The sequence below is a fragment of the Danio rerio genome, chromosome 18 (genome assembly GCF_052040795.2).
Source record: "Danio rerio strain M-AB ecotype USA chromosome 18, GRCz13ab, whole genome shotgun sequence".
Classification (NCBI taxonomy): domain Eukaryota; kingdom Metazoa; phylum Chordata; class Actinopteri; order Cypriniformes; family Danionidae; genus Danio; species Danio rerio.
Genome location: NC_141038.1, coordinates 14,459,090 through 14,486,887, shown reverse-complemented (window position 1 = coordinate 14,486,887; position 27,798 = coordinate 14,459,090). Strand labels below are relative to the sequence as shown.

General features: G+C 36.0%; 2 protein-coding genes across 3 annotated transcripts in view; both read right to left on the bottom strand.

The window, feature by feature from the left end:
• Positions 1-1,452: 1,452 nt before the first annotated feature.
• tat (tyrosine aminotransferase) lies at positions 1,453-18,238 on the bottom strand. The gene is given in 12 exon segments (NM_001077554.3): positions 1,453-2,115; positions 2,222-2,320; positions 7,477-7,560; positions 7,644-7,772; positions 7,861-8,013; positions 13,181-13,233; positions 13,321-13,459; positions 15,364-15,522; positions 15,629-15,696; positions 15,846-15,950; positions 16,418-16,732; positions 18,176-18,238. Coding segments are annotated over 11 exon segments (1,407 nt in total). The 5' UTR covers positions 16,695-16,732; positions 18,176-18,238; the 3' UTR covers positions 1,453-1,974.
• A 4,541-nt stretch (positions 18,239-22,779) lies between these two features.
• The window catches only part of LOC100150699 (uncharacterized), a 24,281-nt gene continuing 19,262 nt past the window's right edge, over positions 22,780-27,798 (bottom strand). For both annotated transcript variants that reach the window (XM_087293016.1, XM_087293017.1), the window contains 2 exons: positions 25,764-25,872; positions 22,780-25,683 (listed from right to left, as the gene is read on the bottom strand). In XM_087293016.1, coding sequence (XP_087149142.1) covers positions 24,605-25,683; positions 25,764-25,872 — 1,188 coding nt within the window. In that variant the 3' untranslated portion in view covers positions 22,780-24,604. The remainder of the gene's footprint in view (positions 25,684-25,763; positions 25,873-27,798) is intronic.

The window sequence follows — 27,798 nt, the reverse complement described above, 5'->3', positions numbered from 1 at the left end:
CAAATTCTTTTAGGTCCATTTTTTATTGCACTATTATTTTGCAAAAATCAATTGACAAGTTTGTGTTAAGTCATGTATTTGAATAAATAAATAAATAACTTGTATTTGTCAGGGATGAATTAAATTGATCAAAACTAAGGTAAAGACATTTTCAAGAATTTCTACTGTATTTTATCAAATAAAATGCAAACGTAAAACATTGTTCCTCGATGCCACTGAGGTACTTTTATTCTGCAATTCATACTTCAAACACTAGATGTCAGCATATTAACACAAAATAATGTTACATATATATATATATATATATATATATATATATATATATATATATATATATATATATATATATATATGTGTGTGTGTGTGTGTGTGTGTGTGTGTGTGTGTGTGTGTGTGTGTGTGTGCGTTACATGCATAGATAATCGATACTCACATGCAATTACATTTTTAATTTTTTATATTCATAAATTAAAAGACTAAAAACTTTAGTTATAAAATACAATTGAATATTAAAGCTGTTCATTTGTTTTGATCTAATAGTCGTTTTACTTATAATTATGACAGTTTTACACTATCAACATAATTCTTTTTAATTATTTTTTTTTTTACAAAAAGTGAGTCATGTACACAAAAGATAAAGAGGAACAAGAGACATTACTAGTAACTAATTATATAATATTTCTAAAGGAGCTGTGAACATGGAATTAAACCAGATTTAGCTAAAAGCCCAGAAGATTCAGAAAAATGAGTTATGTGTAATAATAATGGAGTGACACAAAAAGTAAGTACTGAAGTACTGAAATGTGTTTAATACTTTATATAAAAAGTTATTTGAATGATGGCAGCTAAAGATGCCTCTCATATGGAGATTGGAGTCAAATGAGTTGCTCAGGTGTGATTTTTTTTACAGACTTCAAGTGTAAAAAGCTTGATGGTTCTGTGGGTCTCGTCTATCAAATCTGATCTTTAATTTGTATTTTTTGTTGGTTTCAAGTCAGGTGATTGGCTGAGCCATTCTAGAGCTTGATTTTCTTTCTCTGAAACCATTTGAGCTTTTCCTTGACTGTATTTTGGATCTTTATCTTGCTGAAATGTCCACCTTGGTTTCATCGTTTACCTTGGTTTCATGAAGCAGTGAATATTAGTTTACAGTGATGAAGGGCAGAGGCTTGCTGAAGAGAGATTTTAACTGCCTTTCTACACCTCCCTTTCTTCACGTGTTCCATACTTTTTCCCTGTTTAATTAGATTTTTATCATGCATACCTTAATTTGTAAACTAATTAGATCTGGTTTCTTTGGGTATATGGATTTGTTTGGTTGTTACCAACATCCGGGGAAATTTTCAAGTCAACGGCATCTTTAGAAATATGTTTTCTGAAAAAAAATGATGACGTGTTCAATACTTTTTTTCTCCTAAATTAACAAGTTTGCACCAGCAAGAATAAAAAGACTTTTAAAAATCTTGATACACTTTTATTTAAATAGCTTTTTCGGGTTGGGGGGTGGGATGTAACAACTCAAAATAAAAATTTAAGGAGCATTAGATAGCATATAGGTGCTATACATGTCATTTTGTCTCTTTTTGTTGAGCATGCAAATTAAACAGATGCTAATTAAACATACTACAAAATGGACTATTCCGAAAACAGGATTACATGTAGATAAATACTTCACATCATGCAGGTTATACACAAATTGGCCTTTTTTGGACAAAGCCAATGTTTCCAAACTTTCCACAATGCCCAATACAGTGTAAGAAAAAGAAGACTACAAGTACTCATACAATATCAATATAATACTAACTCATATAAAAATATAAATATGATATTTGCATAGAACTGTGAGTTTCCTGAAAGGGAAAATGTGTCGTTGTCCCATGTAATGCACAACTTTCCGTCTTTCTGCAGCTTCATGCATCGCTTTCATCAGACTTTCATCTTTTATTCTTCCCTTTTCTGTCTCTTTTTATCTTCTCACTGGTCCAGTTCGTGACTGTCTTGGCTCCTAGGTCGATAGTGACGTGCGCAAAATTCTCTGATGCGAATACATGCCTCGATCATCATCTCCTCCGGGACTGTCACTACAATTCGGAAGTAGTTTGGGTATTCAAATGCCTGAAGAGAGAAACCACATGAAGGTCAGAATGCAGTCAGTATATCTGTGGCAAACAAGTGAAAATGTGTCACAGACTAAGGTGAGCTAGGGACATGAATAACTCACCGTAGCGGGTAAACAGAACACAGATTGCTCAGTGACCAGCCGTTCAGTGAACTCCACATCATTCTGGAATTCTGGGAAATGCTCCATCTCGATCCCCACCTGAGAATGAGCCAGCAGAAAATGCATTTACCCTCTGCTACCTTGCAACTTTGCACTTTTTGCAAACATGCTCACTTCTTAATATGGACATCCTGATGAGCAAACACGCCAAGGATGATTATGTGTCTATCAGGCCATTTAAAGGGATAGTTCACCCATAAATTAATATATTGACATTTACTTGTGCTCAAGATGTTTTAGAAAGTTCTGTTAGTTTGAGTTTGAGCTTTTACTGAGTCTAAAAATATCTGTTAACAGTTTCTGTATTTTATGATTCACAAGTGTTTTTCACTCATTTATGGTTGTGAATTGCATAATGGCATGTTGATCTCCTCTGGAGTCAATCTAGGGCCATATATTCTTGCAAAATAAAAATAAAAATTTGCAAACAAAAAATGAAATATTGAGAAAAAATAAATAAATAAATAAATGCAAATATTCAAAAATCGCAAAGCCAAAATAATTTTTTGAGAAATAAACATTTATTTTGCTAACAAAAATAAAGAACTGCAAAGGGAAAATTACGTTTTTAGAAATAAAAGTGAAATTTGCAAACAAAAAAGAACTGCAAATTAAAATCAAGCAGTGCAAAAAAATTTGCTATTAAGAAAAAAAAAAAAACGATATATTTGAAAACATTATTTATAGCATCGCCTTTACAAAACCCGTCCAGTCAATTGCAATGCTCTTTTTGAATTGCTTCTCAGTCAGCCGTGAGTTTGCGATGCTGTTTTCACTTTGCTCTTCATGTTTCTGCACGTTTCACTTTGTGGCCCTGATTTGACTAGGGAGCGGAGTCAAAACTTGGGCGTTTACGGGCCAACTCACACTATGCTATCCGTACCGTGCCCAGGCTGGTTTCCTGGATCGTTTGAAAAGTGTGAGGGTGCTGAATCGGACTCAGGCACGGTTCACTTGGCCGGCCCTGGCCCGGTTGGAGGAGGTGGGCCTGAGGGCGGTTCACTTGGGCTTTGAAAGCAAGACGTGACTTTTAAGGGGCTGTTTCATATTGATTTATTAATCATTCTTACTGTTCAATGAACACAAACTGCCGTAGTTTATTAAACACGCAAACCCCTCACTGCACGACAACTAGGCACCTTCAGCAAACCTCCTCATTCCTGCAGCACATGGGCTTTATGATCGTTTATGAGCGCCAAAAGTGGCGGATCTGTTCACTGAAATATCTGACTGCGTGTCACCGCATCCCTAAGGACTGTTTGGCAAAATATTTGACTCCATGTCACTGCATATCAAACGACAAACAATATAACTAGAGAAATCTCCACTGTGCTGAGCAAGAGCGCTTACTGAACAGCGCAGCATCAATGACGTAAGTGTGCCCAGGCCCAATTGTAGTGTGAGTGCGGGCCGTCAGGGGAGACGGGAGGGGGGACAAGCGTGCTTTGGCCCGGTTCGAGGCAACTGTACATAGTGTGAGTATGGCCTACAGCAGGCCAGGACCTGCCTCCATTTTGGCCCTAGATTGACTCCATAATTTCTGCTCTGTCAACTTTTGATGTTGAAATTTCAAGTCTACAGTTTAACAAAGTGACTTTTTTTATGTTTTAGTAGTTTGAAATAAAATATTGTATAATAAAGTATATGCATAGAGAAATAAGTCTGTAAAATAACAGAAAATGTTTATTACAAGGATTTTGTACAGTAATATACAACACCAACCCAGACAATATATGACTTTAAATTATTAAAAGTATTAATAAAAGTCACTTTTTCAAACTTTTGAAGGTTAAAAACTGTTGGAAGAAAGATCAAGGGTCCCGAAATGCAATTTATACACATAAATAAAAGGGAAAATGAAAACATGAATCCCAAAGTAAAGAAAACTGCTAATTTACGGATATTGTTTACAGTGTTGCCTGAACTATTCATAAGTGACACTTTGTAATAAGGTTGTATTGGTTAATGTTAATGTATTTACTAAAATGAACAACAAATGTACTGTACATCTGTTACAGTATTTATTCATACAGTGTTTGTTAACATTTATTAATAAAAAATAAAGTTGTTTATTGTTAATTCATGTTAACTGACAGAATACATTAACTTATGTTAACAAGCATGAATTTGGATTATAAAAATGCGCACAAAAACCAAAAAAGTGCTGTCTGAAATGTTTTTCAGCCTCCTACTGTATGCTTATGTTCAGTTATTTCATATTAAGTACAAAAAATAATAATAATTTACTGCCGTAAAAGTAAAATAACCGAATACACAGGAGGCTGAGAAAAAATGAGAATAGGAACATTTCAGATGGCCTTTAGAGTCTTTTGGATCTGAACTCTTCAAGTATTGTTCATTATTAGTTCATTTTAGTAAACACATTGTGACCAATTCATTTATAAATTGAACTCTACTGAGTTTTGTGTGAGCATGTGAGAATGCATTTACAAAAACCTTTGAACTACTATGGCAAACAGGTTTCAAAATTAAAAAATTTGACGATACTGTCTTTGTTTAAATTAAAAAAATTTAAATTTGAAATTTAAATGTCTGGATTACGTGTTTAGTCTATAGGCGAGTATTTGATGACAAAACATGATGGACTACCAGACCATACAGTGTGTGTGCAGTTGCATAGTATTTATTTATAAAGTGACATCACCATCTACTGGCCTGACGTGCATTATGCAGGTTTGTTGTTTTCAAAGTTCCTTATGAAAAAAACTTCGGTAGAGTAAAATTCCCACCATATGATTTTTATTTTCTGATAATCTGTTTTGTCACAATTGAGAATGAGAATCTAAGTCAAGGCATGTGTTCCAACATTTTTTGACACGCTCAGGAGCACACAATTTAAACTAATGCAAATCACCACAGAAAAAGCCGATTATCTCATTGTAAGGGCGAAGCCAGTTTAGAACTCTAGGGGCCCTAAACTAAACTATTTGCTTAAGGCCTCTTTCAGTGCTTTAACATAACCCAAAATGACCCCCAAACCTTATCTGTTATCTCAGGGCAGTTTCAACAAACAACAGTGAGTTTAAATCAGGGGTCCCCAAACTTTCTCTTATGAAGGGCCAAAATCCAAACTTGATTGAAGATGGTTGGCCGAAGCTAAATATACCAAAGTGTATAACATTAACTTCCTAATTTAATAAAATAAAAAAATATATAGAAAAAATACATTAATCATATATCAATGATTAGATATATTGTACATTTTATAATGTAATTCTGACAATAAAACCATAGACAATCTCATTTATAACCCAAAATTCTTTTTTTTTTTTTTTTACATGTACAGGGGTGTCCAAACTCGGTCCTGAAGCGCCAGTGTCCTGCATAGTTTAGCTCCTACTTCCTTTAACACACCTCCAAGGAATGTTCTAGTTTACCTAGAAAGAGCTTGATTAGCTTATTCAGATGTGTTTAATTCAGGTTGGAACTAAAATATGGAGGACACCGGCCCTCCAGGACCGAGTATGAACACCCCCATACTAGACACCGAAATTTATGCATTCTAATAGTGTTTTAGCAACGTGCCACACATATATATCTGTCAACATCTGAAAAAAATGTGTTTCAGGGTTTCATGACCCTTTAAAAAATCTGAGTAATTCACAATTAATTAAAACATTTAATTTCAGTTTTACTTTTTTTTTCTATAGCTCAACAATTAAACAAGCAAACAAAAGGTTATGTAAAATTAGAAATGATGATCTCTGTTTGAGGGATTTAACCCCCCTTCCCCATCATTTGTCCTTCTCCTCTCTGTTTAGTTGGTGGGCCAAATTAAAGGTTATAATGCGCCAACTTTGGCCCACAAACCCTAGTTTGGGCATCTTTGGTATAAAAAGTAATATAATTAAACAAGGAAGTTACAAATAATCTCTGTATTAAAAAAAGACTATTTTGGGCTACAATAAATAATGGCCTAATATACAACAATTGAATGAAGTAAGTTTTTTTTTTGTTTAATTAAAATGTCACTGTAAGTAAATAAATGTCACTGTAAGTGCACAAAGCATTTCATTATTGTGCTGACAGATTGCGTTCATTTCATTCATAACTGTCTGTATTACTGTTTGTATGATGATGTATACAGTATTTAAATATATTTGTATTTGTGCATCACTTTAAATGCAAGGAAGGGGGTGCGGAGTTGTGTTTTCATACACTGTAAAACTCAACAGTCAACTTTATCAAATTAAATGAGTGTAGTTAACTCCAAATTGACTGAAAGTTAATTCTACTTATTTGAAAAGACTATTGAACCCAGTGTTGAAGGTAATGAGTTAATTAAATACCTCATTACTTCAACTTAAATGGAGTAAGCTCAAAGTACTTTATAGTACTCAGTTGGTTTGAGTTCTCTTCATTAATTGAGTTATTAATTTAACTCATTAATTTACTGTGCTCAAATGGCTTTGTTTACTCAAATGGATTAAGTTCACAGTACTCATTAAGATTAGTTTTTGAACTTAAATGGTTTATTGCAATCGGTCAGGGGTGCTCAATCCTGTTCCTGGAGATCTACCTTCCTGCAGATTTCAGTTGCTACCCATATCAAACACACCTGCCTGTAATTATCAAGTGGTGTTCTGGTCCTAATTAATTGGTTCAGGTGTGTTTGATATGGGTAGCAACTGAAATCTGCAGGAGGGTAGATCTCCAGGAACGGGATTGAGCACCCCTGCAATCGGTTTTCTCAAACGGTTTGAGTTACCTTAACGTTTTTGGGTTTTACAGTGTAATTGTTGAAAGCCAGAATCAAACATTTAAAAACATTCTACATACATTTTGTTAAAGAATAAATGATGAGCATTTAGGGTAAGCTACACCTTTAAATTTTAGTTCATAAAAGAATGCTTGAAGTTTTTAGCCACCATTATCTTCATAACATTTCTTTCGTCAATTGGTGAACTTTGTTTCTCGCCACTGTCGCCATTGGCTTGCTTGGTTTAGGACTTGTGGAGCTAGATTTGCTCCTCAGTGTTTGGACTTTCATCAGTAAAATTTAAACCACACTGAACTGAACTAAACTGAACTTAAACTCTGAAAACTGGACTGACAGTTTCAATATACCATGTTCTATGTTAATCTGCTTTGACACAATCTACATTGAAAAATCGCTATAGAAATAAAAATGAATTGAATTTAATTGAATAAAATCATTCATGTATCAGACTCACCATAATGTACATGGCTCCTGACGGCATCACTGGATTCAGGCCGGAAACGGTTGACAACTCTGAGAAACATATCTCTGAGTTTGACTAAAGACCAGAAGAATAGTGTTACCATAAAGATCAGATGCTAAATCTACTCGCTTTTTGTTTCCCTGTGAGTTTCCTCTTACCTTAAGGAAGCTGATGGTGCTTTGGTAGAACTCTGGTGGCGTCTCATTCAAAATGCTCTCTAATGCCCCCTGAACCACAGTACAGGGTCCCAAAATCCGCTGGCTTAGTTTCACAAGACCCTCTCGAATCTACAGAGAATGTTTGCATTGTTGGCATTATTGGTTATTAGTGCTTGCATGCTTCTTTTCCTGCTGCAGGTATGAGGATAATACTTACTCCGGATCCAAATATGTTGTTGCGATCATGGATGAGGATCCAGCCCATCCTCCAGCCAGGCACCAACCAGCGCTTGGCCAGACCGCCACAGGATAGGATGGGCACGTCACTGCTGAGAGGTGCCAAAGCCCGAAAATCACAACCAGGAAACACCTGCAGAATGACAGATGCATCAAAGTAAATATGGAGACTCTTACAAATCTGGGGTAACAATTTATTATTATTTTTTAAGTCTGTTATGCTCTCCAAGCCTAATAATAATAGTGTGAAAACATTAATATTAAGGAATAGTATTATACATTAACGTGACTGTTTTTTTTTTTAAACCTAACTGTTTTCTTTTGAAATGCAATTTTTTTTCTGAGCTTTGAGTTTTTGTCTTGTTTCTAGTTCAAAAATCTAAAAATTCTTAAATCAAGAAGCATTTTCTAGTAAAACATACTGTTTTTAGCTTTGAGATTATTTTTGAATATTTGAGGTTATTTTGCTTACCCCACTAGCAGCTTAAGAAAAACTTAATTTTGGCATATTATTTCTTAAGTTTAGTTTATTCATAAACTAATTTCGAGAGGAGCTTGTGATTATAATTGAATACGGCTGGTTCTGCATTAGCATGCATGATCCACCAAATCAGGCCATTCCTAACCCACTATAAAGAGCCAGGGTTTTTTCACTACAGTCATCTTCGATTTGAAGAATCCCCCCTTCCACCCCTACCTTTTCACCTTTCCCTCCATAGGGCAGCACGGTGGCCCAGTGACTAGCACTGTCGCCTCACAGCAAGAACGTCACCGGTTCTAGTCCTTTAACAGGCCGGTGGTTGTTTCTGTGTGTAGTTTGCATGTTCTTCCAGTGCTTGCGGGGGTTTTTCCCGGGTCCTCCGGTTTCCTCCCACATTCCAAAAACATGCACAACAAGTAAATTGATAAATCTAAATTTGCAATACAGGTAATCTCTCATAATGCAGCATATCTTTTAATAGCATTCAATTTTTAGTCATCAGCTCTTATCAAAGGGGAGTTGTCGAGATCTACCTGAGCTCAAGGCTCCCCTCTCTTCCTCCAAATGGGAGGGAGCCCAGGGCTCAAGAACCTTCGAGCTTAGGGCTCTCTCCCGAGACAGCATGCCAAACTTGCTTATAATCAATCATCAGCTAAGTGTGAACTCTTGAAAACAAGACAATATGTGTTAGGACTGCGTTGTGTTGGTTTCTGTTTTTTGTATGTTTTGTCTGTTGTAGGTTGGGGCATGCCTTCAGCGCACCTGATGCTCGTCATTGCCTTTATTTAGACGCAGTGAGAGAGTTTGTCAGGGCCGCTGTTCATTCATTGTTTGGGCAGTTGGCCAGAGCTGCGCTCCAATTTGGGCTTTATGTTTTGTTTTGCATCCATACACTAGCACTGACAACACTTACAGCATCCATTCACTTGCTTTTCACACTGATTGAACATACTGATACTGATGTTTTGATTGTGTTATTTTAGATTGTTCATTCATTCATTTTCTTTTCGGCTTAGTCCCTTTTTTAATCTGGGGTGGAATGAACCGCCAACTTATCCAGCATATGTTTTATGCAACAGATGCCCTTCCAGCTGCAACCCATCACTGCGAACATCCATACACACTCCATCGTACACTACGTACGAATAACGTACACTATGGCCAATTTAGCTTACCTAATTCACCTATACCACGACTTTTGGGGAAACCGGAGCACCTGGAAGAAAGCCATGCGAACATGAAAACATGCAAACTCCACACAGAAATGCCAACTGACCCAGCCGAGGCTCGAAGCACTGACCTTCTTGCTGTGAGGCGATTGTGCCACCGTGACGCCGTGTCGTCTTCCTAATGTTACATCTTTGAGTCAGGTATAACATTGGGGCTCATCCAATGTAAATTGATTTGATTTGGTTTACATTAAACTTTATTTGCTTAAGTAATTAGGTAGGAGAGACCAGGAGGCGAAAGTATTTGTTGGAGCTTTGGCTTGGCCACTAGGAAAAGTTAAGTTCTTGTGGTTTAAAATTGTGTAATTGTATATTTTTCCCGGTTAGGGGGTAGCAGTGCATTGCATTTTTTATTTTTTATTTTTAATTTTTAATTTTTTATTTTTGTTTATTAATTTTGTTCGGCTTCTGGGTCAAATGCACTGCCGTGGGTTAGTTCTGAACTATTTGTTCAGTTCCGCGCCAGCAGAATTTGGGTGCTTTAAGGGGCTTGACTAATGGTAGCCCATGAAGACTAGGAATAGTTAGTTAGAATTTTTGTTAGGATTAGGTGGGAAATTAATGACATTGTAGTTTAGTTATGTAGGTTTAAGTAGGTTAAAAAAAATTTACTTATACGTCACAATGATTCATAGCGCAAGCTTTGTGATTGGTAGTTTGGTAGCGGTGACGACGGTGGATGGCGCAGTGAGTTCAGCATTGATGTTTAATAAATAATCGTAGATAGTGTGTGTTTACATTAATTATTTTAATATCAAGTAATCCACAAAATCTCTCACTTGAAACATGTGAGCATATTTACTGTGCAAATCTTGTCACTGAACTATGGGGGCAAAAACAAAAATTAATTGAATAAAATAATATTTTAATAATCGAGTTAAAATGTTCAATTAATCAAGATATTTAATCGAGATTTCAGACCAAATCGCCCAGTCCTAGGTTATAGGTGGAATAATTTGTTATGGTAATTTTGATTATCTTTTAGTTTTACTTGTCTAGAAAATGCTTCTTTATTTAAAAGTTTTTAGATAATTAGACTAGAAACAAAACAAAAACTAAGTAACAAAGTATTTATTTTCTCAGTATAGCATCAATAATAGAATAAGATTGCCTCCCTCTTGGATTTCAACACTTTTTTTGTGTTCTATCTTAGTTGCATTCTAGAATCTTTTACACACTCTTAAGCATTCACTGGATAGAGGAGCAAGAAAACCATAATAGAAGTTTGGAAAGGGGGGTATGAGAAAGTTACAGAAGTATTCAGAGAAAGAGTTCCTTCCTTGAAGCTGTTTTGTGGTTGTCCGCCTGGCTCTAATTACGATTATGGCTTCATGTCTGCTCGATGGATCCGCCCCATCTCCGATTGGCTAAGATGCTGCAATTTGCGATGCTGGCTCTATTACACAAGCTCAAACGTGGAAGTATGTTTTGTTGCTGTCGTTTTAACTGGATCCAGCCAGAAAGGCCACATGCGGTGCTCAGTACTGTACCAGATGGAGCTCAAAAACATCCAGTGAGTCAACATGCTACCTGCAATGAAACGAGGGGCCAGTGTCTCTCCCTGCCTTCTACATCACCTCCAATGCGTCACATTCATGCATGCACTAACTACAAACACGTGCCATGAAAACTGCTTAGTCACTGAGGCGCACTGAAACCATTTACAGTCGGCTAACAACAAACATGTCAGACCGCCTCCTTCCATTTTGTCAGACTAAATTTATTTATAAATGTGTCTGCATCTTTATAATAATATGAGTATTGGTTATTTATGATTATTACACAGCTCTGGAATACTTGATTCTGCTTGGCTAGTCAAGTCATTCCAAGGTATGCTATTCCCTGATTACAACTGCTGAAACTAATAAGCCTGCCTGACTTTATTCTGTAAGAACAACCATTTAGATGTACATTACTAGACTTAAAGGTTCTGAAATTATAAGAGATTTTTGTGTGTTGTGCATCAGTTAAGACAATGATAGCACCTGTCAGCTTTAATTGTGGGGAAAACGTAATAATTTTGGGCTTTTGTCAGCTAATTTCATCTTCCGGGTTTAAAATTATTTTTGAGGAGGGATTAAAATCGGTGACATTATGCAAATCTGCTAGTGAAGTGATGACGCGTCGGCTTCTCACTATTATTTATTAAGACCCTGCTTCTTCATTATTCATGACAGCACGTGCTTTCCGAAGGCAAAGCAGACCTGCCAAGCTGCGAGACCCAATTGTTGCATGTTTTCCCTGCAATTCTGTCATGGCCGATACAGCAAAGCTGTTGGTTTGCAGGAAGCATTTTTGTTGGGAGAGCTGTAGAAGAATTGGAGAATGGCGGACTTTGTCATTTATCAGTTTACTTCATTGCCCTTCAGACACATTGCCTATGTCCATGCTGCTGTGTTCGCCTATTTAAACAAATTCTTCAGATTACCGGCAGGACTAATAGTTGAAATAGATGGGGCAAGAGAGCTGCTAGTTACATGTAGATGTAACACATTTTACCTCCACATAGTGTTTTTTAATGTATCAGGTTGTGAAGTTGTTTCTAGTCACCATTATGGTGAATGGTATTCTCCTTGGTAAAGTTTTTTATATTTGATTTGATTTAATATAACTTGCAGTGGTTCTATATAAAAAACCTTTTCAGTTTTCTCATCAAACGTTTTGCAACAAGTTTACGTTAATGTCATCTTAAAAATCCAAGATTGAACTTAGCACATTTTTGACGGGGGTATGATATAAACACATATCAACTTCACCGACTACAGTATGTCCATTCTACAAGTTGAGCATTGGTTGACTCAAGTTTAGGAGCTTCCCAAACTTCGTATTTTATTTTATTTCATTTTTTGAGTATACCAAGGCGAAAAAAGCACCATGTTCCACTTTCCAAATTTACTTAGCCACTTCTATCGAGAGTTGTGGACCTGTTGCACCCAACTCGATCTTCACTGTCCTTCATGACCTAAATGCTGCCAATCCTCCATTCACCACACACAGACTCTAATCCCTCCAGTGCTGATGTGGTTTCCACTGCTGGTCGAAGCTGAGCTGAGCCAGGAAAACACATGCTACCCAACACAAAGATGTTCCCTAATTCCCTAGTTCCATACAGCTTCCAAAAGGGGAGTTCCAAAAGCAATGATTGATTCCCTAATCAACAATGAATCTTACAGCGATTCAGTCTTTAAAAACACATCTCTTTTCTTAGTATCGTTCATTCATTTTCCTTCGGCTTAGTCCCTTCATTCATCAGGGGTCACTACAGCGGAATCAACCGCCTATTTTTTGTATATAAATAGATATACAAACATAGATCCAACAATAAAAAGCTTTAATTTTAAGACCGTACTAAAGTTGCTGTGGTTGAGCGTCTTTAAGCAACCTAGGCTCAGTCGAATCATTTAACAAGGGTCAAAGGTGAGCTAAGAGTGTGAACTCTATTAGGGACCACTGTGAGAAGACGTGGTCTACTTGACCTTGTGAGTGCCGCATCAATGATGGTTGAAGATTTAGGGAGTTAGGACTATACATACTGCTATAGGACTGTAAATGCAAGTATACAGAAGTTGTTGCATTTGGTATGAGCTCACCATGTCTCCATAGATCTCATCAGCAAGTATAGGGATGCAGTTTCTTGATGCCACTAGAACACATCAAATGTTAGCAGTTTGATATTACAGGGATAAACATTTTTGATATGTTATTAATTAGAGTTAATCAGTGCATTCACCAGAAATGATCTTCTGTTGGTGTTCTTTGGTAAACACAGAGCCGCATGGATTAGATGGGTTGTTGACAATCAGACAGGCAGTTTTGTTATCGATCAGACTCTCCAGATGCTGAAGATCAATCTCCCAGGACTTCTCAGGCTAAACGAATCAAAGGTGAGAAGATATTCATCTTAGATACAGTCACAGTCATTTGACAAGTGTGAATTTCAGGCAGTGATGATAGTTCAGGAAGGATATTTTCCATAGGAATCATTTATGAGGTGAAAGTTAGTCAAGCATTTTTAGAGCATAGGATGTCGTTCACATTTATCATAATTTCACTTGTTTTAAACCTTTAAGAGTTTCTTATGATAAACACAAAATAATGTGGTAAATGTTGGAAATCAGTAAACATTCCATAGACTTCCGCAGGATTTGTTTTTCCTACTATGGACATCAGTGGTTACAGGTTTTCAGCTTTCTGCAACATATCTTGTGTTCAGCAGAAGAAAGAAACTCATAAAGGTTTGGAACCGCTTGGGTACACAACTCACAACAGGGCGAGTTAAAATAGTGGGTAACGCCTCATATTTGGGTGAAATATGGCTTTAGAGAACACCTATGTTACCCCTTTAAGATAAGCCTTTGGTGTCGTCAGAATGTGTCTATAAAGTTTCAGCTTAAAATACCCATCAGAATATTTATAATCTAGAATCTGCCCATTTTGGTGTCTGATGAAAATGTAGCTGTTTTTGTAGCCTGTGGCTTTAAATCCAAATGAGCTGCTTCTCCTTGCCCACTGTTCCCATGTGGATGTCTGCTTCTCATACATTACGTAAGATAAACAGCAGTCAGTGATAGAAACAGACACGAATTAGGCTAAAATAAAGGGTCAAAAATACCAAGTAAGTTTATTTGATGTATTTGTGGTGGAGTTTATTCAAGCCTTTCTGAAATGATGAGTCACACAAATGCAGTTTGCAGTACACACAAACACACATATGCACGTTTACTGACACCATGTGGTCGTGGTGATTATAGCGGTTAAGTATTATATTGCAATTTTACTGTCTTTATTACAAACATGCTCTGTTTGAGGTGCAGCTGATCACAGACGCTTGTAACAGTTCTTAATCCCAGTTTATTTGCAAAAAATGTTCTGTGGACATGTGTATACATGTTATTATAAAATCATGGCGCCTGTCAATCAATCGATAGGCGGGGAAAACCACACTCCTACGTCACGTTGCGGTGGGCCTCAAAATCACAGGGATTTAGGTCCTATTTTAAAATCAGTACATTTTTTAAAAGTGACTTGTGTTTCTATCTCTCCAATATGACAGTGGACACACTATATAGTGGACACACATACAGTTCTGTATACATACAGTTCTGTCCAAACAGTTCACAAAAGTTGATTTTCATTATAGGTGCCCTTTAATGAAAGTGAGCTGATCTGAAAATATCAGGTGTGTTTGACAGGAATTGCATAACAATAATATAAATTTCCCTACATCTATGGAAAAAAGTAATGTAGATTTTACCTTCAAAACTTGATATCTACTGTATTCAAAAGCTTACTTATTATAAACTTGCTAAAGAGAATTATATTAAATATAAATGCATCCCAATATGAACATGCACAAACAATTTCTTTACCTGAGATGTGTTGGAATGTGTAACACTTTATCATCAAAGTAAATACTGTTTTGTGCGTTTATCTGTCCACTCTAAAGTGGTAATAGCATGTGGTGTAAGTTTTTTCTTCTATTTATTTGTCCCAGATGTGCCCCATACTGGAATGTTGTAGCAGTTTTCCCCATTCACTGTCTAGTCTAGACCATCCACTTTATCCATGCAGAACAACCTCTTCCCACCCCTTTTGTTCTCATGCTTAAAAACAGCAATTTGCATATTTTTTCCTAAAGTTGTGGTGACACTAAGGTCCTTCTAAACGCACTTTTGGGTTAATCATTCTTCATTTAATTAAAACTGTTTACACTTTGTTTTCATTTATTGCTTGTTTTGCACTCTTGTATTCATGTAATCTGTGATTTACTCACCAGCAGATTGTAGTGCTTCACTTGGATGCCCATAGACACTGCCAGTGTCTTATAGAGGGAAAATCCTGGACGTGGAACTAGGATATTGTCTCCTGGGTTACACAACACGCTGATGGCCAGCTCTATTGCCTGACTACAACCACTGGCCAAGATCACATCCTACAGGTTTATAGAAAAAAAAAAACTTTACTCACATCATCATTAAAACTATATAAACTATTTGTAAAATTTACTTATTTAATTAATCACAATGTATGTGACACACCTTCCCTTCCAGCGGAGCTTCTGGACAGCTGTAGAAGTTTGCCACAGCTTCTCTGCTCTTTTGATAACCTGTTGAAGGTATTTACAAAGACACATTTTCATAAAGAGGAAAATCTTAATACGCATTTTATCAGGATGAAATTAAAGTATTGCAGTGTTGTTTAATACTTTTCTACTACATATTTCAGCATTTAATCTTCAGAGAAACTCAATCTCACCAACAGAGGGAGCATATCCATTGTATTTGTGGGAATCTATTGCATCTTTCATTGCATGCAAAACAGCGTCGTCTGTTGGCAAGTTCCCAAACACTGTAGGGTCACCTGGTGAAAAACAGCCCAAAAACGACATTTGCATTTAAAGGTTTACATTAAAGGTATTGCAGGTCTCATTTTGAGATTTTAATAGAAAACATGAAGCATTACATAAAATTAAGAAACTTAAATGCAGTGTAAAATGAATTGTAAAGCTGCAAACTACAGCAATTAAATACTACACTTTCTAGTTTCATGTAAATAATAATAATGATAAAGTAATACATAAACAAGCAAAGTAACACTATAATACCGACTAGATTACTAAATATATAACAAAATACATGCAGCAGGTACAACGTTTGTATGTGTTTGTGTTTTATTACTCTGCTACTGCATAGTGTGTGTGTGTGAGAGAGAGAGTTCCAACATTAAAATAATTAACCATATGGCTTTAATATAGTGTATTGTAACTATTTTCACAAGTGGCAACATTTTCTTGACTCTAAGTTGTATTTAAAAGTCTGAAAACGTACCAATGGATAGCGCAATCATGGGTTTCTCTGGGTTGGGGGTGAGTTTCATCCCGTCCACGATGGCTCGGATGGGATTGAGTGTTTTTTTGGACATCTCTGAAGGTCTGACGTTCCATCTTTGCCTGTGGCTGCCAGCCTTCAGTTTGGCGGGGTTCACGCTCACATGGGTCCGCACACTCACATGATGCACGCCATTCCCATTCATGATGCTTCCGTTCATGCCATTGCCGTGAATACCGTTGTTCTGCACTCCGTTCATTTTCACCACAAAAGACATTTTATTTTTTGGCTATGCACGTTTTGGAATGATGATGTCTAAAGAATAAAAGATATGATATTGAAAGTTAAATATGTCAATATTGACATCAAGTGATCACACATGAATAACTAGACTAAATTACATTAAATAAAGCTGTAATATATTATAAAAGCTGGATTCTGATTGGTTATAAGCTGGAAAAAAATGTTCTGAAAGTAATTCCAACTATATTTTAGCATACATTAAGATGTGATCCATTCTGCTGTTTGTATTTTAAACATTTTTTTAAATTATATATTTATTTTATTGTTATAGTATGATAATTTAATATATCGGCCTATATTCAAAACTTGTAAACAGTGTCAGTTCGAGTTTTCGTCTGCGCATGTCATTGTTATGTAACAGTATATGCTTGGGCTCCAGGTTTTCGGTTTGTCGTTTCTCTAGGTTAAAGGTATAATAAAGATTGATTAAAAAGATTGTTAAAGCAGCTGAATGTAGATGAAGTACCGATAATTAAAAGCCATGACAATATTGTAAAATACAAATATTCCGTCAGTGCAAAACCCGTTAAAATTGCATTTATGAATCACCATTTTTTATTTTTTGCTAAAAAACTTATTTTAATGTTCTACTGAAGGAAAAAGCACAGAGGGTGTGTATAATTAACAAACACTTCTTTTGGGGGGTGAACTAGCCTCTTTAAACTACCTGCGAAAACTAGACCAATGCTCTTAACCAACTGGCCTGAAGATGACCCTATAGCAGCAAAGAGCGCTTTCCATGCGGTGATAAGGTAAGCTTTGTTGGCAAAAATGGTGCATAAATTAAACTCCGCAAATATATAACTACAGCTTTTAGTTATTTATTTAAAACGTGCTAACAACATCATTATATATCTGGGTTGCAAAAGCCAACTGTGTTGCGTTAGATTAAATTTAATCGACAGCTGCTGCAGAATTTATATATATATATATATATATATATTTATATAGTGCGTCAAAAAATTAAGCTACCACACTAAATAAATCCTGGTTGCCTTTCATTTTTAGGGTCAACTGAACTTAATTTATGTTAAACTGACTTACAACTTCTTGCATAACTTATGAAATTAAGTTAGAACATGATTAACTTAGCTTAATAAGTTATAATGACCTAAAACATATGTTGTCAGCACTAATTGCTCGTATAATGTTTTACAATGCAGAGAATAAATGTCCATAAATAATTGAAAAAAAACTGCACAGCAAAATATAAAAAACAAGTATATCACATAATAATAAGAAATTATATTATATTATTATTATAACATTACAGCAGAACTTTAATATTGTCTAATATTTAACATACCACTGATGTGAGACGATTAAACAAATATTCAAATGTAAGAGAAAGTAATGTGGATTTAAATTAGCATCTATTTCTAAATAAATAGCCTAAATAAAACATTAAATGAATAAGTCTATTGTATGTGCTAGTTTATAATCAATTTAACATACCTTATAAGCTTGCTCTTTACAGAAATCACGCTCCAAGGCGGTGAATTAGATTAACAGGTAAATTAGTGCATGGAGTGATAAAGTCGGTGCAAAGACCGGCTTTATACAAAACCCCTCAAAATGGGTGTTAAACCCTGCAAATATTTCCATTGGCGGAGACTGAGGGCAGCGCAAAACTCCCCCGTTACATCAGAAGTGTAAAATTCTATAGTTTTGGGGTTGAACCTCATCCTCCTCCTTCTAGAACCTGCGGCGAGCCTCTGATGCGTCTGTCCGGTGTTTATGCACGCGATCTGATGCGCAGTCGATCCTCTAGGCACAAACAAGTGTTATTGATATGCATATATTGCTCAGTGAATCTTTGAAAGCCTTTATGTTTCCCCTTTAAGTCCCATATTCTCTCATCATTCATTATTCATTTTTCTTAATTAATTTGCTGTCAAATTTCCATTGCGCGTTAAAATCAATGACGCATAAGGAAAGCAAATGACATTTCAGTTCTGTTAATAAAGTACATCTTTACTGTCTGCAAAAATCAAGCATCATTTAGAGCTTATGCACTACAGATGTAATGACGTCACACATTACATAAGTTAAACTCACGTTTCAGGGAGGATGGATGGAGTGGTTTTATTAGTGCCAACGCTGAAACTATTGGACTATTCTGCTGTTGTGCAAGTATAATGAATTTGGCTGTGCAGGACTTTTGCCAACTATTCCAAATATGGAAAGACCAAGACTGAACTTAAAGACACTTTCTTGTAAATTGTTTGTTGACCGCACGTTCCCCTTTTTAGCGCATTGAAAATCTGTATCTTCAAATGCTCTATCCAGGTTTTTAAATTTCTTGTGGTTTTCAGTCAAAACCATATTGCATTCTATCAGGAAATAATCATTTATGAGTGGAAAATTTGTTTATTTCTTGCCATTTAAAATGACACATGAACCAAATTATGGATTAAATATTTAAATATATGAGAATTTTGAGAACTTGTTGGAATTTAGTTAATTTCCTTTTACATATATGCTTGATCAGATTAACAATATGTTTATATTACAATGTGTTTGTTAAGTACAGGCTAAATTAATTATTTATCTTGCATAAATGTTCACTTTCAGATGAGAAACAGTGATCGATACTTCAATACAATTTTAACAGAAGTAGAATCCTTAACAAAACCCAGTCCTAAGAGTGTATTATGTCATTTTTTTTTTTTAAATATTTAACGTTTTCTGACCCTGATACATTGCTGCTTGACAATTACATTTTTTATGTTCAATTTACTTACATTTGTAAAAACAATTAAGTTGACTTAATTGATTTGAGTTGGGACAAAATGAAGGAATTATGTGGAACCCAACATTTTTTACAGAGTATAACAAATAATTGTACAAAATGTACAACATGAAGGAATTAAGTTATCTTAGTGAAGTTTATTTATAAACTAATTTCGAGAGGATCACGTGCTTATGATTGACCACGGCTGGTCCTGCATTAGCTAACATATGATTCACTAATCAGACAATTCCTAAGTCACTATAATTAACCGGAGTTCCATAGTCATCTTCGTTTGAAGAATCCCCCCTTCCACCCCTACTCCACCTTTCATATGGGCCACACGGCGGCCCAACGATTAGCACTGTTGCCTCACAGCAAGAACGTCACTGGTTCTAGTCTTTACCAGGGCAGTCGACATTTCTGTGCAGTTTACATGTTCTCTTCATGTTCTCCCGGTTTCCCCCCACCATCCAAAAACATACGACTTAAGTTAATTAACTAATCCAAATTTGCACCATAGACATGCTTCTTGAAAGCAGTTATCTCTTTATAGCAAAACTCTAATTGTTCATTAGCTACAAAAAGCAGGGGAGTTCTCGAAATACCTAAGCTCAAACACCCCTCTCGCCCTGCAAACATGAGGGAGCCCCGGGCTCGAGGATCTTATGAGCTCGGGGCTCTCTCCCAGGACAGCATGCCAAACACGCTTTATAATCAATCATTAGCTAAGTGTGAACTCTTGAATTATAATTTTTTTTATTTTTTTTATTTAGTTTTGTACAAATTTATGTGAATTGAACTTAAAACAATTAAGTTGTCCCCCCCCCAAAAAAAACATAAAAATTGTGTTACAGCTCAATTTAAACAAGTAGTATCAACAAACAGCAAACGTCAGTGCTGGTTCAGTTTTAAAGGTTACGTATAGTAATGTTTGCATCAGGTTATGTTAAAATCCAGGGTTTTACAAGCACACGCTTTTGTTAACTTAGAAAAGCTATGCATATTTAATTTAATAATTTTAGCATCTCTCAAAACCGAATTTAATGCATTTTAAGGGTTAACAGGACATAGAGTTGAAAAATAAACTACTTGTTTGGGATGTTTATGATGAATTTGTTTAATAATTTCGATCAAACAAACCAAGTGATTCTAAGACTGGTTGATTTAGAGAGCTTTAGCTCCAATACAATAGGGTATATGCCGAGCTAGTGCTGTTCCCATGCTGATACACTTCCGGTGACCTGTTATTGTGAACTTTCTCATTTTATACGGTTCCTTATACAGCATCGATGTTGTAATGTCATTAAAATACATTCAGTTAAATAAACTGTAGTATTTAGTTGCTCAAGCGTAAAACGAGACAAAAAGCCGTTTACTCGCACGCGCCCGTCAGAATCGGCAGGCTAACGCAGAAGCTCCATTGAATATACCAGGGTAAAATAAATGCTCATATTATAAAGATATGGCGGGGGAAAATGTAATTCAATGCAGTGCTTCTTGTACAATCTGACACCCACTTTAAATCGGATATCACTCAGCTAGTGGAGATTGCTGATTTTTAAAGAAAACAGACCTTAAACGCACCGGATTCTGCATTGGCATTCAATTCGCCGGAAGCACTTAACCCAGGTTAATGGCAAATTAAAAGTCCTATTAGCATGCTTCAGCATATACCCCATTACACTTCAGTTGTTTCACATTAGATAAACAGTCAAAATTTATTTGAACAACATGAGGTAAATGACGACAACATTTTAATTTCGCATGAAACATGCCTTTAATAAAATGTCACCTGGTTCAAAAATAAATAAGAAATATCTGCAACTTGGCAGTATTAATTCTTTCAAACAATCATTAAAAACACCTCCAATTACTGTATAAATTAGACACAACATGCACACGAGAACAATATCTGATGCAATAATGACCAAGAAATTTGCAATCAAGTTTACACTAAAGTCAGGTAAACAAACGTCAGACTGGAAACTTTTACCTGGGAATAACCTTGAACTTCAAACCCACAAGTCTTTCTTTTTTTTTTTTTTTTTTTTGTTACTTGGCATAAAAACTTATTTAAAAAAACCCAACACGTACACACAATCCCAAATAAGAGAGTCTAAGAGTAATCTTAAAACACTTATCTGGCCTGATGTACTAAACTGATGGTAGGGTCAATGCAACCGTGGCATTGTAAAAAACTCACCATAATACAAAACGTCTGTCCTTACATAACCCTTCCAGGTCAATTAAGGCATGTCAACATGTATCTGCTAAAACACACCATCCAGAGGCCCAGTGATAACCCTGACCCACCATAAGCATCACTAAACCAACAGCGCACAGCCTTCCCCATTAGAAACCGTTTAGAGTTATACCCGCGCGTCATAAGACCTTCTGAACAACATGCATGTTTTGTAATGACTGATTACAAAAAAAAAATATACAGGACACAAATATTTTGACATTTACTCTCATGTGCTTTAAGGCAAGGAGTTTGACCTTCCTGAGGTAAAAATAATGCGAGTTTATTTAAACATCCGATTGCTTAAATCGATATCAGAGTACTTATGCAACTTAAAAACATGACAAACACCACGTTTACTGGCATTTCTGCTCGACATTTGTGTTTTTAGTCTCTAATCCAGGTCATCAGAATTAAAATACAGTATGTTTACATTCAAGGGCAAGTTCCCAACAACTTGAACACCCGTAAGAAAATAATCTTCGAAAGACAAATTAAGATATTTCTGATCAAATGAAGAGAGGTCTCATTCTCCTCTCAAAGATATGTTTTAAAACAAAGAGATCATCAAACAATGGCTGTTTCTCAATTCCAAGAATGCAGAGAACGGACTTGCGTTCTCGTAAAGACCGGTCTTGCCAGTTGTCCTCGGAAGAACGAACTCGGGAGACTGCGAGAACAGAAAAATGAGATGCTGCATTCTTCATGATGGTCACATGACCTTCACGAGTTTTTAAAAAAAAATTATTTAAACATTACAGCACTCATACAACGATTTATTGTTTTCCCCCTATACTCTACATAAAGAATTTACAAATATCCCTTGCACAAAATAAATAAAACGGATTTTATTATGAATAATTAAATACCCTTAATGTGTTGTTTTCTTTAAGAATTTCATGGTCATGTTTATATTCACGGTTTCAATTAGGGAAACTCCTGAGGTAAATAAGTGATATCTCTGAACTTTAATAATAAACGTATATAAAATGCTGCGCTTCCCACCTCCAGTCGCAATGACTTCTAAGACTTCTAGAGCAAGTTTGGTGCTCAAGTCTGCAGCCATGCGTCCTCGATATCAAGAACACATCAGGGAAGTTTCACGCGTCCTCTGTTCTTGCGGTCTTGAGTATCGGAACTGAACTTTGGTGGTTGATAATGATGTTACACGAGAACACAAGGACGCAAGACCACTGAAGAACGCATATTGAGAATCAGCCAATGTGTAGAGCATTTAAATTTAGTCATGGAAGAACAATCATGCTTGCCTGATGCGCAAGAACCAATGAGGTTCATACTTGTGTGTCACGTTAGCATCGGGAGCCAATGAGACTTGTTCTCAAGACTCAAGCACTTGAGCTTCTGTTCATTTTATATATACTTATAAGTCATTCATTCATTCATTCATTCATTTTCCTCTGGCTTAGTCCCTTTATTCATCAGGGTTCACCACAGAGGAATGAACCGTCAACTTATCCAGCATATGTTTTACACAGTGAATGCCCTTCCAGCTGCAACCCAGTAATGGAAAATACTTATAAATGAATAATTGTTTTTAGGCATTATTTCATGAAAAATATTTTCATTTGTGTCGCAAATATGGACACATTTCTTTGGTGTTTGACATAACACAATGGTGATGATAAAGAAAATGACAGAATGTTTGATTTGCTGTGAAGTAAACATTGTGTAGTGATCATCTACTACCCCTTGTTGTCTTTCTAAAATGCCATAGACTATAAGACAGTTACTGATTGTTCATGATCTAATTAATAATAATTTAATAATAATAATAATCTGTTTGGTTTGTTAACCATCTAAAATATGTTCTGCATTGATTTGATCATGTGTCATTTGCTTTGAGACTGTGAACTGTGATGAGGAGGATGACTGTTTAGTCGGTTTAGTATCCACTTGGACTGCATGAGTAAGAATTAACTCTCCGAGGACAGTTTCAGTTTGGGTTTGTTGGATCTGCTCAGTTTGGTGAAGATGACAATAACTACAATCTGAGTTGATTTTTGGAGTGCAAAGTTGCTTTAAAGTTGTGGACTGAGGTCAGTAAAAGGACGTTTGGAGCACCAAAGGTGAAGAAGTAACTTGTTTCACTGAGTTCATCGAGAAAGTCTCACACTTGATGGACAACATTAAAATGTTGATTTAACGAGAGTTTGGGTGTGCTCCATGGAGTAAACCAACGCGGTTAAGAAAAGACGTGCACACAGTTCTTCATATCTAATGAGAGTAAATTTAAACATCCAATGTAAAATGCTAAAATCAATGTTGGAGTAACTGATAGAGACCACATTCACTGGCACTTTCTTTTTGTTGTCGTTTGTTCTAGTCTTTTTTTAGATCTTCAGAGACTGTTGATTCTGAATCAGTGAAGTGCACTGTCACAATCAAATAACAAGCGTCTTCAGCCTATTTTTCTCCCAAAATGTCGTGGGGTTTGTTTGAATTTGTGGATTTGGCTTGCTGTTCCTTGCTCATTCTTTTAAGTCTCACTTGTGGTTGATGCAGCTTGGACTACATGAAGAAGCTTTAACTCTTTAAAGTCAGTTTCAGGTTGCGTTTGTTAATACTGCTTGGTTTGGTGAAGACAATGACAGCTTAAAATCTGTCTTGGGTTGATTCTTAGCAAGCAAAAATGCTTTGAGGCTTTGGTTTGAGAGAACCAAAAGTGAAGGAGTATCTTGTTTCTTTGAGGACAATGGTGGATAACGCAATCAACTGTTTCACGTGATCTTGGGTGCTCCATGAGGTAATACAACGAGGTAACAAACAAGCAAAAACGCATAGTTCCTTAATCCTATGCAAAGCTAATTTAAATATATGCACAATGTAAACTGCTAAAATCAATGTTTGAGTACCGACGCATGTGCAAAATCTAAGAAGTCCACGTTCACTAGCACTTCTTTTTTGATGTCCTTTGTTTGTCACCTCTAGGCGTGTAATCCGGATCATCACAATCTGTCGAGTCTGAATCATCTGAGTATGAATCAGAATACAGTGCATTCACATCATATAAGATGTATTCATCATCTTCAGCCTCTCGTTCTTTTTCTAAAATGTCACAAGCTCCGTTTGAATCCATAAGTCTGGCACACTCTTCGTTATTTATTCTGTGAAGGCACACTTGAGGTTGAAGCCACCTGGACTGTATGAGGAAGCTTTGACTCTCTATGGACAGTTTCAGCTTGGGTTCAATGGTTCTGCTAGGTTCGGCAAAGACAATGGGAGCTAAATCCGGTCCTTCATTGATTCTTGAGGTATCTAGTTGCTCCAAGGCAGTGGATTGAGATGGTGAGCAGCACTGTTGTAGGAGTGAAGGTGAAACTGGTGTCGTTGAGGACACTGGTGAACGACTGACCTTTGAAATGTTTGTAGAGGATGAATCTGGGTGCGAGGACAATGAGTGCTGGTTTGGAGATGCTTGTGGTTGAGGTGTGTGCGGGAGAAATGGTGGAGTGCTTTGGGTTGATGTTGGAGTGCATTCTACCTGTACGGCATCTCCATCAAGCTCTTCAGAACATTCCTGAAGAATGCTCTTCATTTTTTTACCATGTCTGGAGCACGTCTGCTCTGTGAAACCAGTCTCGGCTTCCTTTATTTCCGGTTCAGCTTGAGTCTTCGCAAGTCTGTGCTTCCCAACCAGATCTTTCTGCACCAGAAAAGACTGGGTCAAGTTATCCTCATTGGTTTCAGAACCTGACAGCTGGGTGGATGTAACTCTGTCAGAACAAATCTCCTTCTGAGGTAAAATATTTTCTGAGTTTTTATGTTTCCACAAGCCCTGGGAGCCAAAAAGCTCTTTTGAGTTGGCTTGTGTGAGCGGATCCGTTGTCATGTTGTCCTGTGATGGCCTTAAAATGACATGGAGGGTACCAAGTAATGGTTCCTCAACTTCAGCATCCCTTTGTTCTTCAGAAGTGTTTGGAACTGAGGATGTGCTACTTTCTTCAAGATCCAGATTTGTTGTTGCAGCTGTAAGAAAGAGAAAATTGATATTGTATGAAATGTCAAAGCTGATATATTTACTTCCAAGTCTAAACTGTGTTTCTCACCGCAATGTAGAAGTCTTTTCAGAGCCGTGGCTAGAGATGCGCTGTCCTTTGAAAGCAGTTTCTTCAAAATCTTCTCTCCCCTCTCATATGAATGAGGCTGCTTCAGTACCTGGACAAATTTACAAGCATTAATTTTACACATGCATTTGACATATGTGTTTATCCAGTGCAACTTACAGTACATTGTATTGAAATTAATCAACATGAATAGACAGGTTCTTGCACCATGAACTACTGTTTGCGCTCAAATGTATGTGTGGATATAAGAATAATATGTAAAAGTAATGTAAATATATAATTGTAGATAATAGTCTTTGCTTTGAGTGAACTTGAGTTGAACTTGTTTACAGAAAGGTAAGGTCATTTTATTTGTGGCTCTAGAGAAAAATGAGTTTCATTTCTGAATATTTAAAAACAAATTTAAATAAATGTTTAAGTTAGTTAATGTCTATTCAGGTCCTTTTTTAACTAACACTCACTGCAGTTTAGCAGTAAGAAGCTACGATACAAATTATTGAGCTGGAGCTTGACTACAAAATTAAATCACAAAATCAAATCGAAATCGCAATATCTGTAAAGAAATCGCAATTAGATATTTTCAATAAATTGCACAGCCCAAGTAGGTGCCATAGAAATGGCCTTGCATCCATGAAAAGAAACCAAACAAAATATTCAGCATGTACTTTTGATGAAAAATCGATTCGAGTCTGGAACCTTTGTGTTTGGTTGGTCTCACATTGGCTCTCTGTAGCTCATAAGACACACAATTGTCTCTTTAGAAAGTCAAGATGAATGGAGCTTTGTTTGCTTCGTTCCAAAAAAATAGTTCTGCTTTAACTTTAACAAATCAAAAATCGATTGAGATACTGGAACCCCTGTGCTTGGCTGATCTCACATGTATTACGCACAACTGCCTCTTTAGAGTGTCTAGTTAATGGAGCTATGTTTACTCCTTTCTTAAAATCAGCCAGTAATCTTGAAAAATGCATGCAAGTTTTGAAGCAGACTTGCTAGCCTTTGATGATTCTAACTAACCTTTGTTTAATTCATACATCATACTTGCGTCTACACAGATAATACACTTGTGTGTTTAAACAGTTTTCATTAAAGCTTTTGTCAATGATTGCTTTTAAATAGCTATGAAGGTTTACATTTTAAAGGTTTCAAACAAGCAAAAATGTATTAGAAAAGGGTCTAACAATCCACCATTTTTTTATTAAAAATATGCAACAGCCTTGTATTTCAAACAAACTTCTGGAATTTTGAGTGTGAACACACTAATTACACTTTTTATACTTTAAAATAAAGTTTGTGAATTAGGATGCACCTACTTTGAGTACAATCAAGAGTAAACATTTAAACTGCATAGGCAAATATCCATAAATGTATTATTTTCATTTTACTTAATCAATATTATACAATGTGTATATTACCGATTGGTTGATCCCACATGTATTATGCACAACTGTCGCTTTAGAGTGTCTAGTTCAGTGGTTCTCAAACTGTGGTATGTGTACAACTAGTGGTACGCGAGCTTCCTTCTAGTGGTACATGGAGGAATCCAATAAGTCATATGTACATGCTACATATATTTCAAAATTTAGCAAAAATGATTTTTATATGAATATGATGACATTTAGCATATATTTATGATAGTATATATATATATATATATATATATATATATATATATATATATATATATATATATATATATATATATATACTATGTGTTAATACATTACATTTAAGTACAGCAATTTCTTTTTACTTTTTAAGAACAGTAACCTACCATTTTTCACTTTTAAAAGCACATTTTAAATAAAATGTTCATGTTTTTAGTTTGTTTGCTTGTTTGTTTACATATAAGCACAGTACAGTCCTAACATTCAGACTATTTATGATAATTAAAGTGTCTGACATTAATACATATTCTTAATAATAGTAAGTAATCTGCCATGGTTTTTGAAGTGTGCAGAGCTGTAGCTTAAACTGGTCTACTGCGCTACTGTATTTCAATACTGAGCATTATGGT